This window comes from Rhinatrema bivittatum, chromosome 8, assembly GCF_901001135.1.
Source record: "Rhinatrema bivittatum chromosome 8, aRhiBiv1.1, whole genome shotgun sequence".
In the NCBI taxonomy this organism is placed as follows: Eukaryota; Metazoa; Chordata; class Amphibia; order Gymnophiona; family Rhinatrematidae; genus Rhinatrema; species Rhinatrema bivittatum.
The window spans coordinates 139,412,949-139,433,223 of NC_042622.1; the positions used below are offsets into that span (position 1 = coordinate 139,412,949).

At 43.1% G+C, this 20,275-nt stretch overlaps 1 protein-coding gene across 5 annotated transcripts in view; it reads right to left on the bottom strand.

Moving 5' to 3' along the window:
* Positions 1 to 978: 978 nt before the first annotated feature.
* ENTPD8 (ectonucleoside triphosphate diphosphohydrolase 8) overlaps positions 979 to 20,275 on the bottom strand; it is a 185,284-nt gene continuing 165,987 nt past the window's right edge. For 3 of the 5 annotated variants that reach the window (XM_029611575.1, XM_029611576.1, XM_029611574.1), the window contains 3 exons: positions 18,517 to 18,627; positions 5,332 to 5,469; positions 979 to 2,560 (listed from right to left, as the gene is read on the bottom strand). In XM_029611575.1, the coding sequence (XP_029467435.1) occupies positions 2,366 to 2,560; positions 5,332 to 5,469; positions 18,517 to 18,627 (444 nt within the window). In that variant the 3' untranslated portion in view covers positions 979 to 2,365. Of the gene's footprint in view, positions 2,561 to 5,331; positions 5,470 to 7,617; positions 7,785 to 18,516; positions 18,628 to 20,275 lie in introns of those variants that run through there. The other 2 variants (XR_003858122.1, XM_029611577.1) reach the window with 2 other exon arrangements.

Below are 20,275 nucleotides of genomic sequence, written 5' to 3' on the forward strand. Positions count from 1 at the left end.
CAAGTTTATTATCACATGTTGTATTTCTGCTGCTTGTTAGATAATCCGAGGTCGATATTCAAAAGCCATTGAGATGGATAACTGAAAAGAGAGGGAGAGAGAGACTAACCATAATGCCCTCATACTAGGTAGGTATTTATATCTCTATAGGAGGCCCACCTAGTAACTCGAGATGAGGTTTAGGTATTAGTGTAGGGGTTAGGGGCCACTTTGACATTCAAAGTGAGACGTACGAACAGAACAGTGCTCTCTTGTGAAGATTTGATGACCTTCGGAGTAAGGAAACTCACCCAAAGATGAGATTTGTACAATCTTCTCTCAACCTAGCTTGATGTTACTCAGGTAGAGAGTCCATCAAGATAGGTTGAGAGAACATTGTACAAATCTCATCTTTGGGGGAGTTTCCTCATTCCGAAGGTCATCAAATCTTCACATGAGAGCACTGTTCTGTTGGTACGTCTCACTTTGAATGTCAAAGTGGCCCCTAACCCCTACACTAATACCTAAACCTCATCTCGAGTTACTAGGTGGGCCTCCTATAGAGATATAAATACCTACCTAGGATGAGGGCAATATGGTTAATCTCTCTCTCTCTCATTGTAGAAGGGCATAAACTGCCTATTACCATAAAACAAACTCCTTTTCCTATCACATGCATTTTGATAAATCCAGGCCTAAGATAGCCAGTCATGCCATTAAATACATCCTCTAATTAGCCGGATAAGTTTATCCGGTTAACTAGCTGAGCCACTCAGTGGCAGAATATTGCTCCTCCCCCCCCCCCCCCCCCCCCCATCATGTTTACTAAATTTTTTTTCCCTTCCACTGTTCTGGTTGGATTTATTTATCTACTTCCAAAATTCTAGTAAAGAGTTATTAACAGTTTTATCCTGTTGTGGTGATTGTACCTGGTTTATTGTGCCAAGAGTGAGGGGGTATCTGGGTAAACCTGTCTCACCTACCAACTGAAAGACTTACTCCTGCTTGTATCCAAACTTTATTTGGAACTATGACAAAATTTAAAAAATATATATGTTTTTTCATTGCTAAAAAAGTTAACCAGCTATCTGTATGTTGAATAAATGGCAACATTTTTGGCAATATAATTACATACATACATTTGAAAAATCTTTGCCAGATTAATTATAACAAAGGGAAAGCTATAATTGATTAACTGCACACATATCACACACACATACCGATGACTATTTAAAAATTGGACCTATCTTCAAAAATCCATAAATATTGTCTTATATAAGTTTGAAACATCTGATTCCTACAAAAGCGATTACACATAGCATTTAATCATTCTGGCGCGAACACATATATGTTTGAATTAATATTCTAACAATTTTACAGAGCGCAATGTTGAAATTCTGCTGTGAAGAACCCCAACAAGGATTCTCGTTTCACTGGCCAGCTCCTTCAGGGGGCATTTAAACAGTAGGGAGCACTGCAAAATTTTAATTATGAACCCAAGGCTCAGACTGCTTCACCCAGCATTACTAACGCTGATATCATCGGCTGTGCAAAACCTTTGATGTTCTGCTGGCATATAGCTGGATGCCTCAAATTAATCATCTGAAATGTGTGTGTTTGCCACCGAAAGACTTACTACTGTAGGAACAAACAACTCCTAAAGTCAAAAACCTTAAACGCTGTCTTTTTTTTCACTCTGCACAACTGAGGCTGAGTAATCGGCTGTATGAAACTTGTAGGATATTATGCAGACATCCATCTCACTTTCTCAACTTGCCTTCTTCCCGGGTATCACAGGATTCACAACTTTGCCGCGATCATCGAAACGATGTGTGAATTTGAATAAGCAATTGTGTCTGTTCACATATAGGGTTTGGCACAGTTTTTAAAAAAATGTATGTATTTAATTATAATGATACGAATAATGTCAATTATTTAATACACGGAGGTGTTTTGTACATGTTTTAAGAACAGTATTAAATTTATTACTCTAATAAGGCATTTGTATCTTTTACTAAGTATCTAAAAGTTGGTGCATGAGTGCTTTTTCACCTTCGGGTTGTTGCACACACATACACACACATCTATTTCTTCTATGGTGATTCCCGCCCCTCCCCCCACCCCCCATCTAAGAAACACACACACAGCTCAGGTGGGGGGGGGGGGGGCACTTCAATTGTCTCCTTCTGCCATATCGACGATGCTATTAAAAGGGTATTCCTAGTTCATAAGCAGGTTGTTCTTGTTTCCATTTGAATTAGCCCCAGAAATATGATTGTTGTTGCATGGGATTCTGCCCATGTGGGGATCCAATCAATACTCCCAACACTGGCCTTGGTGTTACTGGTAGTTTTTCTTGTGCTCTTCCAGTTCAGAATCAAAATATCTAAGATCCATTCCGTAAGAACCAGAAAAGCAAAATGGACACCAATCCCGCCACAATGCTTAACACAATGAAGAAGAGTGCAGCAGCCCAGATGCTGGATTTGTGTCCTTTTGCTGTCACTGGAGTCTCTGACGGGATCATGTTGGTCAAGTTCAGCATGTAGCCTAATGTCCAGCCAATTTCTGCATTACCAGCCTGAAAAAAAAAAAACAAAGATAGGACAACATGTTAGTGAGGATGGTTTGCTCAGGTAATCTGAACAAACAGAGATTTCATCCTGCAACCACCACCATTAGAACATAAGAAATTGCCATGCTGGGTCAGACCAAGGGTCCATCAAGCCCAGCATCCTGTTTCCAACAGAGGCCAAAACCAGGCCACAAGAACCTGGCAATTACCCAAACACTAAGAAGATCCCATGCTACTGATGCAATTAATAGCAGTGGCTATTCCCTAAGTAAAATTGATTAATAGCCATTAATGGACTTCTCCTCCAAGAACTTATCCAAACCTTTTTTGAACCCAGCTACACTAACTACACTAACCACATCCTCTGGCAACAAATTCCAGAGCTTTATTGTGCGTTGAGTGAAAAAGAATTTTCTCCGCTTAGTCTTAAATGTGCTACTTGCTAACTTCATGGAATGCCCCCTAGTCCTTCTATTATTCAAAAGTGAAAATAACCGAGTCACATCTACTCGTTCAAGACCTCTCATGATCTTAAAGACCTCTATCATATCCCCCCTCAGCCGTCTCTTCTCCAAGCTGAACAGCCCTAATCTCTTCAGCCTTTCCTCATAGGGAAGCTGTTCCATCCCCTTTATCATTTTGGTTGCCCTTCTCTGTACCTTCTCCATTGCAACTATATATTTTTTGAGATGCGGCGACCAGAATTGTACACAATATTCAAGGTGTGGTCTCACCATGGAGCGATATAGAGGCATTATGACATTTTCCGTTCTATTAACCATTCCCTTCCTAATAATTCCTAATATTCTATTTGCTTTTTTTACTGCTGCAGCACACTGAGCTCACAATTTTAAAGTATTATCCACTAGAGATGTGAATCGTGTCCTCAATCGTCTTAACGATCGATTTCGGCTGGGAGGGGGAGGGAATCGTATCGTCGCTGTTTGGGTGTTTAGAGTATCGTGAAAATCGTTAAAATCGTGAACCGGCACACTAAAACCCCCTAAAACCCACCCCCGACCCTTTAAATTAAAACCCCCACCCTCCCGACCCCCCCCCCCCCAAATGCCTTAAATTACCTGGGGGTCCAGCGGCGGTCCGGAACGGTCTCCTGCAATTGAATCGTGTTGTCTTCAGCCGGCACCATTCTGCGCCGCCATTTTGCAAAATGGGGGCTCCCTGAACGACCTCCTGCAGTCGATCTCCTGCCGGCGCCATTTTACGGATCTCCTGCCGGCGCCATTTTACGTACGGAAAACGATTCACGGCAGGAAATCGCTCCCGGACCCCCGCTGGACCCTCAGGGACTTTTGGCCAGCTTGGGGGGGCCTCCTGACCCCCACAAGACTTGCCAAAAGTCCAGCGGGGGTCCGGAACGACCTCCTGCAGTCGAATCGTGTTGGTCTATGGCCGCCGCCATTTTGCAAAATGGCGGCACAGAATGGCGCCAGCTGAAGACAACACGATTCAATTGCAGGAGACCGTTCCGGACCGCCGCTGGACCCCCAGGTAATTTAAGGCATTTGGGGGGGGGGGTTCGGGAGGGTGAGGGATTTAATTTAAAGGGTCGGGGGTGGGTTTTAGGGTGTCGGTTTTCCTGCCCTCCCCCTTCCCCCGATTTATGATTTTTTGACGATAAATCGGGGGAATTGGTATTGTATCGTGGCCCTAACAATTTTTGACGATTTAAAATATATCGGACGATATTTTAAATCGTCAAAAAACGATTCACATCCCTATTATCCACTATGATGCCTAGATCTTTTTCCTGGGTGGTAGCTCCTAATATGGAACCTAACATCGTGTAACTACAGCAACGGTTATTTTTCCTTATATGCAACACCTTGCACTTGACCACATTAAATTTCATCTGCCATTTGGATGCCCAATCTTCAAGTCTTGCAAGGTCCTCCTGCAATGTATCACAGTCTGCTTGTGATTTAACTACTCTGAATAATTTTGTATCATCTGCAAATTTGATAACCTCACTCGTCGTCTTCCTTTCCAGATTATTTATATATATATTGAAAAGCACCGGTCCAAGTACAGATCCCTGAGGCACTCCACTCCATTAGTCATACGTCACAGCTACCGCTAATGCCAACTAGTGCACACATCCTCTAAGAGCATCAGTTACATACCACTGCTACCAGCAGCACTAACCTCAGGTCGTAATTACTAGAATAGCCAGGCACAGGTAATCAGCAGCACATCTCACAGGCCTCAGCCGCCACCACCAGCATCAAATGCATGCTACAAACTCCAGAAACACCAGCATCATAGCAGTGCCATTAGCCACCAATAGTGCCAGTGGCTCAAGGCATAAGACTGAAACAAGCTTTTAACAAAGCAAGAAGGCACAAAAGGACATGCTTTATCTGGCTATTACAATTCTGGGATGCATCATAAGATACAAAGTCAAGATCTAAGTGACTTCAACATCAGTGAAATGCTATAATGTAAATTTACCTTAATCAAGAACACTTAATGCTATGACAATCAAGATCTCTTCTACTGATTTTATCAAACTTTTGGAGATTTGTGATAGCTTATTCAACTGTCATAACATGGGTTAGGACAACACAAAGCAACCTCATCAACGAATCAAATTGTAACCTTAACAACCAATCAAGTTTTCAGCCATCAACATTCAACGGCTTGAAATATATTCAATATGAAATATATCTATGATATATTGCCCTACAGTGCAGGTGCAGAGCTTCAGACATAGAAACTACATAATATACACAATGATGCAACAGTTTAATAATGGTTACCTGTTTGCGAAAATAAATGTTTGCCCAGGTTTGGTCAGAGAATTTGTAGCCATCCAGTAGCAGTGTGAGGATGTATAAACCCGATACACAGTAATCTCGCAGCCGGTTCAAATTTTGCAGAGGGAATTCAACATGTAGCTAATTCACAGGTAGGTAAGGAACAGTATACAAATAAATAAATAAAAACGAAACATATTTAGAGTATTTGACACTCCCACATTTGCTAGCAACCACAAATTCTTAATGTTGTGAAGAATTATAAACCTAAACAGGCATCAGGAAGGAATTTTTTTCCCTGTTACAGAATTGGTTACAGATACACAGATATCCATAATCAGATGGTTTGTCCAGCTAAGTTCAGGACTTAATCAGACAAATCATGAGATTTAAAAATCCTGCTGCACTGACCAGCTCCAATTTATCTAGATATTTTTAGCTGGATACAATTTATCTGGATAAATTATAGGATTCACGGGTATTCTGGAGCAGGGCTAACTTACCTGAATAGTTTTCCCTGCCGACTCTGACATTCAGAGTTATCTGGGTAAGTTATCCGGATAAGTCTGGTCGTATCACAGAACAATTCTAAAGTAATCTGGGTATATGTACCCAAATAATTTTAACCCTTTCTAGCTGCATTCAAAATATAGTTAGGTAGCTTAAAAACCTCCTGGGTCAGCAGGCCTGATCCTCCACTCCCCAAAATACTCATAAAACTGACAGGGCATAGTGCCTGATCCCCTCCCATCCCCCCCCCCCCCTTCCAACCATAGCAGCCGGAACCTAGTCTCACCCTGCCGCCCTTCCTAGAATCACCTCAACCCCTCCTGGCCAAGGATGAGCTGGGGCTTTACCACTCTCCCCACCACTTCCAGTGTTGCTGTGACAGCTCCCAACTTGTTCTTGCTTTTTTCTTGGGGGGGGGGGGTGTTCCAGGAGCAGCAGCAGAGTGGGGGTAAAGGTTCTGGGTGGTTGGCAGAAATGGGCCAGAGCTAAGATTTCAATTAAAAAATATGGCCCACGACTTTTCTTTTTTAATTTGGAGGATTGGGGGTAGAGGATCAGGTGCTATGCCCCAACATTTTTTTTCAATATTTTGGCAGGTAGGGGATCAGGCCTGCTAGCCCGGGAGTTTTTAAATTTTTTTTTTTAAGTTACTCAACTTTATCTTGAATTTTTATTTTGAACATAACTGGGTAGAGTTAAAGTTATCCGGGTACATGTACCTGGATAACTTTGATGGAGTATATTTGGAGGCACAGCTAAAATGATGCAGATAACCTAGTTGAGTATATTCAGTGGGAGTTTTGTGTCCTGCTGAATATCTATAACAAGTTATCCAGCTAACTTTAGCCGGATAACTTGCTGCTTGCCACTTTTCTGAATATTGACCCCCACGTAGAATTTTCACCTTCCCCTGGATGATCATTGCAACCCCTTGTTGGGATGCATAAAATGACAGAGAGTCTGATACCTGTTTGGGAGCTGAACGTCCCTCTCTGTTTAGGTTTAAAAAGAAAAATGGTCAAGCAGATGGTGTAGTGGACCTTACTCAGAGGCTAAAGCTGTAAATACCATGCTGGACAGGGAAGGCTCCACCAAAAACCTCTCCCCCTGTGACCCCTCTGAGTGATCCCCAACTTCTTCCATGCCTCTTACAAACCCCCACCTTGGGTTTAAGGAGGGTCTCATACAAAGAGAGCTTCAAAAACTGTATCCCTCATTCCAGGTTATTTGGCTGGTTGAGAAAAGGGGATGGGGAAAAATAATTATAACACTAGATCTACAGTGTAATATGCAGGGTCTTTTAGGGTTTGAGGAAACTGTTCCAATACTGGGGATTTATGTATTCACTGCTCATTCTTTCTTCCTTAATAAGAACACTGAAGGACTGCACAGACCCAGGATTGTATAAAATGTGCTCTGAATTTTTCCCTTTTCCCTCAAATGAAGAAAGAATATAATTAAACACAATTTTACTAGCTCAATATGATGAACATTATAACAATAGAAATGCATTTAACATATATACAGAACATGGATACTGAAACGATGGATTCGGTTTAAGACTTAAAAGTTCTTAAGATAGATTAAAATGTTCTAAAGTCCCAAGAAAAACTGGAATATATGCAGTTCAGAAAAGAAAAAACCAGCAAGCGATCTCTAGTTGGTATACTTTTTCTTCCTTTAGACACTCATAGTTCTAGTTTATGAGATTTCGGTTGATATCTTTACTCCTTAATACAACTACCACACAGGCTTTTTGAGGGGTAACCAATAACTCACAGTTTTTCCAGCTGGATAGGAAAGAACTCTGGGAACTTGGTCCCAAAAGTCTGGTCTGGTCGGGTCCTGGTTTGCTCAACCCTGCTTTTCCTTCAGGGGAACAGGTCCTCCACTCTACTGCTGCACTCTCTGGAGGCCACTTCACACTGGCTCCTGTCTCTTGGACACTGGAAATCCACAGATGATGTGATTTCAGCAAACTCACTTCAGTCTCAGGTTGCAAGCTCCTGAACTCTCTCTCATTCTCAACTGAGTGGGCAGCAGCTGCAAAAATGCCTGTCTGGTCTGCATCTCTCTCTGGCCCCTCGCTCTGGGCTTTAACACAGACAACACTCCTCAGATATAACTCACTCCTGACTGGATGAGAATCCCTGCAGGGCTGTGCTATTTGCTTCTAAGGACTGGCGAAAAATGCTCACAGGTTTTCAGTGATCCACAGCAAGCACCAGCCTCTCGGTGGATTGCTTTTACGTGTGCTGAGTAAAGTCATTGTCCACCCCTTTAAGCCTTTTAGTTTAACGGGGACTCATCAGGATGGGGGGGGGGGGCTATCAGTGCAAGATTCAGAATTTTGCTGCCCAAAGGCACTGTTGGTATTATTGCCTCCCTACTCCCAATCCGGACAAGAGATGACAGAGCAGAAAACATAGCCTTCTTTGCTCTGCTGTATCTGCTCCTGGCTCTCCTCCTTCCCTCATGCCCCTGAATGGCAGGAGGAGATGGGCTGCACTAGGGAGCAGAGTGATTTTTCTTTGCTTTCTGCCCTGTGATCCTGCACAGGATAAGAGGGGAGGGGCTGGAAGAGGGAGTAGGGCAGGTTTTCTTTGTTTTGTCTCTTCCAATTCGCCTTATCCCTCCCCTTCTCTGAACTGGGAGGTGAGGGGTAGGAGCAGTAAGCAGAAGGCCATTCTCTAATGAATGAGATTCAGCAGAATTGGGAGGCAGCACATTTTCAGCTGGCCTGCAGCCCCCGGCCCCCCCCCCAAAAAAAAAAAAGGTTTTGCTGTCCTGGGCACAGCTCTATTGTGCCTATTGGCAAATCCAGGCCTGGGGCCTATAAAAAGTTTCTATTTTACCAAAATCTGGGGATACCTGCAATCAGAGTCAAAAACCTTAAAAATTCACTGATTTCTCAGGTTATACAGGCTTCTTACAGCAGGATTATCAGCAACAATGGCAACCACAATAAAACACCTCCTCTAAGGATCTCTTTCAAAACAGTGTCAGCTCTTTTCTCTTCTCCCCTTCTAGCATGTGGGCTAATCCTTAGTTAGTCCATCCTTTTGGAAAGTGATAGCATTCAGTGTTCACAAATCCTCTTACATTCTCTTCCTAATTAAAGACCGGGACCCCACTATTACCCCCCGGGTGGCTCAGAAGCACTGCCAAGGAGTCCCAGTTTGGACTGAGGGACACCGGCAGTGGGTGCAAGGAAGGAACTATTGGCTTACCCACCTTGGCTTTACTCCAGCTTCCTGCCAATCTCCTTACAAAACCCATTGTGCACCAGCTTATTTAGTACCCATACACACTCTCCCTGTTTTAGGGTTGCTGTCATACCATTTTGAGGAAGCTCTTAGACATCTGTTAAAAGGTTGGACTCATTGGACCTCAGGTCTTCTTTCAACTTAAACTATTTCAGTTTTGCATTTATTACAATTTATCATCAGTACTTGTCACAAACAAAAATGTTTGAGGCAGATTACACAATAAAACAAATATAAAATAAAATATACATAAAGATAGATATAATAGAACAGTACAATAGAGCTTGTAACCACACTTTGTATACGGCCAATCGGTAACTGCCGTAAGACGTGCTGCCCTATCTCAATTAATATCACTGTGCCAGATTTTGTCTACCAAACAAAGCTTAAAAAGACAACTTCTGATTAAATGATTGTTTAAACAAGAATGCTTTCAAAGCGTTTTTGAAAGTGCTGTGACATTCTATAGCCCGGATCCAGTCTGATAAAGAGTTCCATAAAAATGGGGCTTCAATAACAAAAATTTCTAACCCTCATAACATCTAGATACGCAAGCTTTACAGAGGGTACATCCAGCAAGCTTTTATTTTCAGATCTTAAAGATCGAGCAGGTTTGCAAACTCTCAGGACCATATGCACCCAACAGTCAGGATCTCCATGCATAATTTTATGCATCAGGGATGCAAATTTATACTGAATTTTATATTTGATTGGTAACCAATGTCATGAACATAATATCATGGTTATGTTGTCTTGCATAGGAATACTCATCAAAATGCGCACTACAACATTTTGTACTAGTTGTAAAGGGCACAAGGTATTAACTGGAAGCTCAGAGTAAAGCACATTGCAATAATCTAGCCAAGTGGCCTTTAATTTGATTCAGAAGTCAAATGGCTCCAAGAGCGGAAGCAATCTTCTAACCATTTGCAGTTTAAAAAAAGAGGATTTGACCACAGCCTTGACCTGAGAGATTAATGATAAACTGGAATCAATGACTACCCCCAAATGTTGCACCTGTTGACTAATTGGATTAATATGGTTATTAAAATTCAGTGATGACAGAACATTAGTTACACAGTGGGAATTTACTGAGAACAGTAAGATTGGTTTAGGCAACATTCAGCATTACTCAGTAATGAGATAGCATTCAGTTCATACATTGCAGACATAAAGAAACTAGTTTGAAGGTCTCCGATCAGGAAGACAAATTCTGAACAAAAAACTGTATATCACTGGCGTATATTAAAAAATTGACACCAAGGTAAGCAAAGATCTTACAAATTGGGGCAAGGTAGATTTTAAAAAGAGATGCCAATAGAGTGCCACAAGACTCTGCTCTATTTCCCACATCATTTTAATTACAGCAAGTTTTTCCAAGTTTCATTTGCTGAGTTCAATTAGATAAGAAGGAAACAAACCAGTCAAACAATACCAGAGATTCCTAGTGATCACAACCGTGCTAGGAGAATGTCACAATCAAGGGTGTCGAAAGCGGCAGAAATATCCAACAGGACCACAACATACTCAATGCTGCTATTGAAACCTCTGATGATAGTATCAAAACTGGATAAGACCTGGACCTTGATGCCACTTGCTATCTGACTGCCCTGACCTACATCTGGACTTCAAAACTGATTGTTTGCTGCCTGCCCTGTCCTTGGCCTGAGACTGGGTTTTGCCTGACCACTCTCCATGGAATCCTCACCTAAGCCCTGCCGGCACCTGGAACCCAAGGGCTCCAAACTGCAGAGAACGGGGCTGGTATATATATATATATAGGTGAAGCTCAGACCTCGTCCCAGCAGAGCGTCCCTACCTGCTGTCGGTGTGGGCCTCGTGGATTTGCCTGCTAGGCTGTGTCAATCATGCCACAGACAAGCACTTACATTCCATGAGGCCATGAGCCATACCTGGATTGGCCAATCGAGTCCAACAGCAGCAAGAACAGCTCATCCAGATATTTGGATTGCTGCAAGGCCTTGCTGTAAGTATGGACACCATATAGACTCAGCTCCCAGCTCCAGCAACCATTGCCCCTTCTCCGGCTGCACCAACCTGAATTCCAGGTCTCATGCCACACCTGGTGCCTCCTCCCAGATACGACAGAGACCCCGAGGTCTGCAGGGGATTTATCAATCAATGCTTAATGCATTTTAAGCTGCAGACTGTCAATTTTCCCTCTGACGACCAGCTCAGCTCTAGCCTGGATCTCACCTCTATGGGAAAGAAATGATCCCTTCATGGAGAACTTAGAAGAATTCTTGAGGTAGTTCCAGAGGATATTTGATGAGCAAGGTCAGGTTTTTCGGCAGCTACTGAGTTACTCCATCTTAGGCAAGCACATGAACAGCTGGAGACTATGCCATACACTTCTGGACTTTATCCTCTGAGCTGCACTGGAATGAGGCGAGTTTGGTCACCATATTTTGGCAAAATCTTGTGGAACAGATAAAGGATGATATGGTTGTGTTAGAATCCAGCCACCTTTGCATTCTCCTCGGTGGCAGTCATTCACCATGCAGCAGGGAGCCACCATTGGATGCTCTGATACATGTGATACTAGGACCTGGTGAAGAGACGCTTAGGGCATGTGTGCGCATTGGTATGCACGATTCGGTGCATGTTGGCGGGAGAAACTGGTACACACCCCTGTGATAATGTCACATGCTCAAGTCTACTTAGCCTGCCTGGACTTGGATTTGTTACCTTATCAAGAAGGTCTCCTGGTTCCTGCTTCTCCTGGTTCCAGTCTTCGGTCTTGCTCAAGTCCTCCAGCCTGGTTCTTGCCTTCAGCAACAGCCTGGTTCCTGCTTTCAGTGTCAGCCTGGTTCCGGCTTTCAGCTTCTGATGGTTCTGTCTTCTCAGCCTTCAGCTTTGCTTCAGTCTTCACCTGTGACTCCGCTGCAGTAATCACTTGCGCTTCAGCTTTAGCCTTGTTTCAAGCCATCAGCCTTGTCATAAGCTATAAGCCTTGTCTCAAGTCATAAGTTTGCCTCAAGCCATCAGCCTTGTCTCAAGCCGCCAGTCTTGTCTGGCTTCAGCCAAACCTGGTCTTTGTATAGAATTTTGGACTCAGTCATAGTCTGGATCGTGCCAAGACTCGCTCACCCACTGCTGGCGTGGGTCTCAGGACTCTACCTACAAGACTGCATCATGGCAAAAGGGGCTCACGCATACACAGTTCCATACAGGCTGGTAGGGACCTTTCAGCCCTTGTCATCTGCATAGATGTCCACTTCCAGGAGCAGACTAGAGAGAGAAACCTCCTGGCAACACTTGAAGCTAGCCCCCAAATTTCAGCATCCATTGTTGACCTCCACTAAAGAGCCCATGCCTGCTCCCACCGCCAAAGAGCCCACGAAGCTTGGCAGGGCCTGGCTCACTGAGGAGGAGAAACAGAGGTTCTGTCAATTCAATCTTTGTTTGTACTGTGCCAGTTAGGGGCACTTCACCACCTGATGTCCCGAAAAGGCAGGAAACTTCCAGGCCTAGGTTTGATCAGAGAGGCAATCCTAGGCCATGCTTCACCCTCTCTTCAACTACTAATTCCTGTCAGCATCATCTCCCATACAAACGTGATTTACACAGAGATTTTCTTGGATTCCAGTGCCAGGGGTAACCTCATCGAAGAAGCCATGATGTAACAACATTACCTAACTGTGAAAACCCTGGAAAACACCAATAAGGATTTCCTGGATCTAAGGAGACTCCTTCCAAGACACCTGATCATGAACATCACTCTGCTAACCTTCCAAATAGGAGCACTACACAAGGAACAAGTCACTTTCTTTGTGCTACGACGGCAATGAACCCGATCATCTTTAGGTTGCCCTACTTAACTTTACACAACCCACTCAGTGATTGGCAGACAAAGGAGATAAAGGCGAATCGGTAGATATAGTGTACTTGGATTTTCAGAAGGCATTTGACAAAGTTCCTCATGAGAGGCTTCTCGGAAAAGTAAAAAGTCATGGGATAGGTGGCGATGTCCTTTCGTGGATTACAAACTGGCTTAAAGACAGGAAACAGAGTAGGATTAAATGGACAATTTTCTCAGTGGATGTGAGTGGGCAGTGGAGTGCCTCAGGGATCTGTATTGGGACCCTTACTTTTCAATATATTTATAAATGATCTGGAAAGAAATACGACGAGTGAGGTAATCAAATTTGCAGATGATACAAAATTGTTCAGAGTAGTTAAATCACAAGCAGATTGTGATAAATTGAAGGAAGACCTTGTGAGGCTGGAAAATTGGGCATCCAAATGGCAGATGAAATTTAATGTGGATAAGTGCAAGGTGATGCATATAGGGAAAAATAACCCTTGCCATAGTTATACAATGTTAGGTTCCATATTAGGTGCTACTACCCAAGAAAGTGATCTAGGCGTCATAGTGGATAACACATCGAAATCATCAGTTCAGTGTGCTGCGGCAGTCAAAAAAGCAAACAGAATGTTAGGAATTATTAGAAAGGGAATGGTGAATAAAACGGAAAATGTCATAATGCCTCTGTATCGCTCCATGGTGAGACTGCACCTTGAATACAGTGTACAATTCTGGTCGCCACATCTAAAAAAAGATATAATTGCGATGGAGAAGGTACAGAGAAGGGCTACCAAAATGATAAGGGGAATGGTACAGCTCCCCTATGAGGAAAGTCTAAAGAGGTTAGGACTTTTCAGCTTGGAGAAGAGATGGCTGAGGGGGGATATGATAGAGGTGTTTAAAATCATGAGAGGTCTAGAACGGGTAGATGTGAATCAGTTATTTATGCTTTCGGATAATAGAAAGACTAAGGGGCACTCCATGAAGTTAGCATGTGGCACATTTAAAACTAATCGGAGAAAGTTCTTTTTCACTCAACTCACAATTAAACTCTGGAATTTGTTGCCACAGGATGTGGTTAGTGCAGTTAGTATAGCTGTGTTTAAAAAAGGATTGGATAAGTTCTTGGAGGAGAAGTCCATTACCTGCTATTAATTAAGTTGACTTAGAAATTAGCCACTGCTATTGCTAGCAACGGTAACATGGAATAGAATTAGTTTTTGGGTACTTGCCAGGTTCTTATGGCCTGGATTGGCCACTGTTGGAAACAGGATGCTGGGCTTGATGGACCCTTGGTCTGACCCAGTATGACATGTTCTTATGAGATCGCCCAGTGAGGTTCATGCTGTTGTTAATTGTGCCTCCTTCAAATCTCCCCACCTATACCGGTCATCCATACTCTGGCTCCGTTCCACCAAGAACTCCCTTCTTAATAAGCAGCATTTGCTGATGCATTCAGAAAGAAACATGCAGAGACACTGCCACCCCACAGGTCCTATAACTGTCCAATCGACCTTCTTATTTATTAACTTTTATTTACCGACATTCGTGCAGCACATCATGCTGGGAAGAGGCAGAGTCTATCACTATTCCACTCCAGAAACAAAATCCATGACAGACTATAACAAAGAGAATTTGGAACAAGGATTCATCCATCCATCCTCATCCCCAGCAGTAGCAGGCTTCTTCTTCGTAGGGAAGAAGGACAGATCTCTCAGACCATGTATCGACTATAGGGGTCTCAATGCCATTACCCGTAAGAACAGGTACCCGTTACCATCAATAACTAAGCTGTTTGACAGGCTACAAGGAGCTTAGATATTCACCAAACTGGATCTTAGGGGTGCCTACAACCTCATCTATAAAGGGGATAAGTGGAAGACGGCATTCAACACCCATGACGGGCACTATGAATATTTAGTTATGCCATTCAGACTCTGTAATGGTCCCGCACATGGTTAACACATGGTTAGCAAAATTTTTCACTACCTTCTCTTCTCCCATGTCATTGTCTACCTTGATGAAATCCTCATCTTTTTGCATTCTTTGATCCAACACCGAGCACATGTCAGACAGGTGCTTCAGAGACTTTGCGAGAACCATCTCTATGCCAAGCTTGAAAAATACACCTTTGAACAGGTAGAACCACCTTTCCTGGGGTACATTATTTCCCACTTCAGCTTCCGCATGGATTCTGAAATGGTGAAGGCTATTCAGGACTGGTCCCATCCTGTGGAACTCAAAGCCTTGCAAAGGTTCCTAGGCTTCGCCAATTATTACTGGCAGTTTACAGATGGCTATTCCACCTTAGAAGCACTACTCTCTTCTCACACCAAAAAGGAACTGTCATGTCTTGCGTCTTTTCTCCCAAGATGTTTACTCCTACAGAGAACGTTTGGCTATTAAACTTGGCTTGGAGGAGTGGTGCTACCTCCTGGAGGGAGCAGCACATTCAGTCGTGATCTACACTGAACATAAGAATCTACAATACCTCCAGCAGGCACATTGGTTGAGTCCCCGAGAGGCGCACTGCCCAGTGGCAGTCCAAGTCCTTTGATGCAGAGGATGTGCAGGAACCATCTCATCATATTATTAACCCTCCAAATTTTCTGGCAGCTGTCACTGTCCTGATACCCTTGGGAAAAAATGTTGTCCCTAAACAGCTTCGAGAGAGAGTACTTTGTTGAGCATATGATTCCTGATTAGCTGGCCATCCTGTAATGACAAAAACTCTGGAAATGCTCCTACGCCACTACTGGTGGCCCCAAGTAAAGCAAGCTGTTTCTCGCTATGTGGAATCCTGCCCTAACTGTGCAATCAGCGAGCCCTTTCATGCTCATCCCTAGGGACTGTCAAAAAGGTTGTCAGTTCCCGAAATACTATGGTCCCACATGGCCATGGATTTTGTCACAGAACTTCCTCCCTGTAACAGCTGCACTATCATTTGGGTCATAGTGGACCAGTTCTCAAAGATAGCCCACATCATTCCACTTTCTGGACTTCCCTCGGCCCCAGAACTGGCTAGTCTCTTCTTTCAGCATGTTTTCCAACTTCACGGCTTGCCTGAACACATACTCTTGGACTGCGAAGTGCAATTTACCACTAAATTCTGAAAGAATCTTTGTCAGAAATTTCAGATTTCATGGGATTTTTCATCTGTCTTCCATCCTCACACCAACAGGCAGAATAAAAAACCAATCAAATCCTCAAGGGCTTTCAATGAGCCTATGTGAATGAACGGCAGGATGATTGGGCCCTTTTACTCTCATGGACAGAATTCTGCCATAATAATCATACAGGGGAATCTGTGGGCTCATCCCCCTTCAAGAGTGTATATGGCAGACATCCACAAATACCTCTTCCATTCCCACTGGCAGTTTCATGCCCCACAGAAGACACCCATGAGCCAGGACCTAGGAAAACTCTGGCACAGAACTTGCCAACTTCTCACCTTGGCTGTAGAAAAGTATAAAATACAGACCAATAGGAGGAGAAGTCACCTGGCTCCTCAATTCAAACCAAGGGTCAGGGTATGGTTAAACACCTATAACCTGCAGCTGGGTATTTAAACCACAGCCGTGCTACAGCAGATGCCTCAGTAACAGGTCCTCCTGTGGTTCCTGCAGTGCATGTTGTTCCAGTTCCTGCCCTCTCTGTGTTCAGGATCTGATGCTCTGTTCAGGATCTGATACTAGGAGTTAGCAATCTGTTATTGATCTGATGCCTGATGGGAGGAGCAATCAGATAGTAGTTAGCAATCTGTTTGGGATCTGTAGTTATATATGAGAGTTGAGGGTGGATCCTTGGACCAGTGGCAGATGACCACGCTCCCGGGGGATGATCCCGAGAGGGACCACCGGTCAGGCTCAGAGTAGAAGACAAACACACACTAGTTCTTTTATTAGACAGTATACTGAACCACCAGAGATGGCAGTATTGAGCTGGTAAGCCCGGTTGGGCTGTAGTCTCTCAGATACTGGAACAGCGATTCCTGGAGGCTGAGCTGAAGAGAGACTGAGATATAGTGAGTAGGCAGGGTATGCAGATGGTAACACTCACACAATGTCCCAATGAAGCCCAGGAGCTGGAAAGTATAGGCCCTCGAGGAGCGAGTACCGGTTCCAGACTGTCACCTGAAAAAAACAAGGAGAGAGCGAGGCCCCTGAGGAGCAGGTACCTCTGGTAAGTCCGAGGAGGCAGAGTAGCTTAGACAGACAAAGTGAGTCCGTTATCAATCCTTGCTAACTCAATGTGTTAGCAAATTCCAAGACCTTAAATATCCATCGCGGGTGACGTCATCTTCGGGGGACGCCCCCGAGGTTTGCGCCAATGCCGGTACTTCAATTGGGGTCGCGCTGTGCACACTCCCCTAGGCCTCCAGGAAACATGGTGCTTGCAGCGTCAAGCCAGTCCGGGAATGCCGGAGGGTCCTCAGCAATTGGACGCCGCGGCAGCCAATCTTCCTGCAGACGGAGAGGGAGGCGCCAAAGAGGTAAGGAGGGCGGAGAAAGGGTGTCGGGCACCGACGGACACAGCACTCTGTTCTAGTTCCTAGCTTGTCTTCTTCTACTCGTATCTGTCCCTGTCTTGCCTGTCACTGTCTGTCTTCCAGTTCTGACCTCAGCCTTAGATTCTGACTATGATACTTGATTTCCATCTTTTCTGACCATTGCCTGGATCTTGACGCCACTTGTTATCCGTCTGCCCTGACCTACACCTAGACTTCGATATCACTTGTTTGCTGCCTGCCCTGTCCTTGGCCTGTGACTGGGTTTTGCCTGACCACTCTCCACGGGACACTCACCTAAGCTCTGCTGGCCCCAGGCCTCTACCTGCAGGGAATGGGGCTTGTATAAGTGAAGCTCCAACCTCGTCCCAGTAGAGCATGCCCACTTGCTGTCAGCGTTGACCTAGTGGATTCACTTGCTAGGCTGCATCAATTACACCACTGCCAAGGGCTCACACTCTGTGATAATACCAATTCCAACCTGTGACTTAGTTTAAATTCCCACTGACAGCCGTACTCCAGTTTCCACCAATGGCCAGGCTCTAATTCTTACCAACTTAGCTCCCATTAATGACAAGGCTCTGATTCCCACCGACAACATAGCTCTGATTCCCACTGATGTCCGAGCTCATTGAGCTGGGACATGGGTGGCTTTGATTCAGATAAGCAATGTCTATCTGCTGAAAAATCGCTGAGAAATCAGAAGATTAGAGGAAGAGATGTAAATAATTTGAAAGATATAAAATGTCCTTTACTAAAAGAAAAATATTTTATAACAAACCTTTATTAAAGCAAATTGAAGCCATATCTTCAAAGCGACACCTGTACAGTATTTGTTATAGTCTGAGTCTGATCTAAGAAAACCTTTTGTAATAAAAAACAGGTTGGCTCACAGCATACTTATTAAAAACACTAAGGACGCTATATAATTACTTACATTTTAATACCTTATCAGGCTGGGACACAAATAACCACAATAACCAAGCCGCTTGAAATAACCATTATAGCATAAGAGTTGTTCAAGACACTTATAAGCCACTGCAAACCACTGTAAAGCTCCTGACTCCCAAACTCACCTTTTCCCATTCTTCAGTACAGAACTTCCAGATGGTGTCATTGACAACATTCAGAGATTGCCCACTGGTCAAATTCAGAAAACCGAAGGTGTAATAAAATGCCGAAAATGCCTAAAAGTAAAAATAGTGTTTTATGTAATCACATAATTTTTGTCTCTGACCGGCAATGTGGCTTACCCCCCCCCCCCAGTACATCCTATGCAATTTTTACTTGTTGGGCAGTGAAGCGATTGAAAGTGATATTGTAATTTTTAACTGAGGAAGGTGGGTTAAAGTCTTTTCATGACCTGATGTCAGAATATGATCTAGATAACTGCTTATCTGCAAGCTAGAAGTTATATTTGTTCTCTGAAAGTGTCAGATTGGGGGGCTCATACTCTGGCCCTCCTGTCAGATATGTTTGATATTGAGGACCCAACTCAACATTTCATATCTTACTTCTATCGCCAATTGCATGATCTGAAATCTAGCACTGATTTTGGTTCTGTGCTTGTGGCTTGGAAGGCAGAATTGCCATTAGATCTCATTGACCATGAGTATGCTCTTTGTTTTAAAGATAATAAAATCTGTTACGGGCAATGTAGATTTACGAGAGATGCAGTACAAATTTTTAATGCATTCTTTTTCGCTTCAACAGAAAGCATTCCGTTTCTCTGTTACAGATTCTTTTTGTTTTTTATAATTTTTTATTTATGCATTTCAATACTTATAACAAAAATCATAGTCCAGATAGTTATACAAATATAATTCCACAAAGTAAGCGTACTTCAATTATAGATTCCTATCTGATCTTCATATGTAATATTTAATGAGGTAATTATCTTATGAAGTTAAGCGTAATGGAGCAATATCAGAGGAAATTCTGGGAAATTACTTTCAACCAGATGAACAATTGAAATAATGAGTAATACCAGGTACTTTCTCTTTAGCCTCTAGTTCTCAAGTCACACTCTCCTGGGGGCGTGAATCTAAAAAGACCCGTAGTTGTGATACTTCAAAGTAAATAAATTTCTGTTGTTGGAACAATATTTCACACTTACGTGGGAATTTTAACAACATCTTCCCCCCTTTCGCTTCTACCTGTTTTTAAACCAAGAAACTTTTTCCTTCTCTCTTGAGATTGTTCAGCTAGATCAGGGTATATCCATATTCTAGCACCATGAAAAAGAAGCAGTCTATTTCTCATATAGGATTTAAATACTACATCCCTGTCTGTAGCAAATGAAAAAGACACATGTAATACAGATCTATTTGTATTAACTGTGTCAGTGGATTCAATTACCCCTGTTAAATGTAAAGAGTTTTGACCTTCGGTGTTAGCTTGATTCAGGTATTCCCTTAGGCATTACATAATAAATCTTAGAGACAGTGGAAATAACAGACTGAGGAATTTAAAATTTCTACTAAATATTCTTTGAACATATCATACAGAGAAATCAAGTCAAGTTTTGGGAAATTCATTACTCTTAAATTTAAATGAATTCTCCAGAACTTCTAATTTCTTATCGTAAATTATCTCCGCACGAGCAAACTTCTGCTGCCATACTTCCAGATTGTCTAATCTCTTTTCTGTTTGCTGGATTTTTACATCAGTATTTGACATTGAAATTTCAATATTCCTAAATCGTTGGTTTGTGTCCACTGTTATCTTTCTTAAATTTGCTACTGAGAGCTCCAAAGTTTTTATGGCGTCCCAAAGTGTGTCCACTGTTATTTCAGCTGGTTTTTCCAGATTAGATTGTAAGCCCTCTGGGGATAG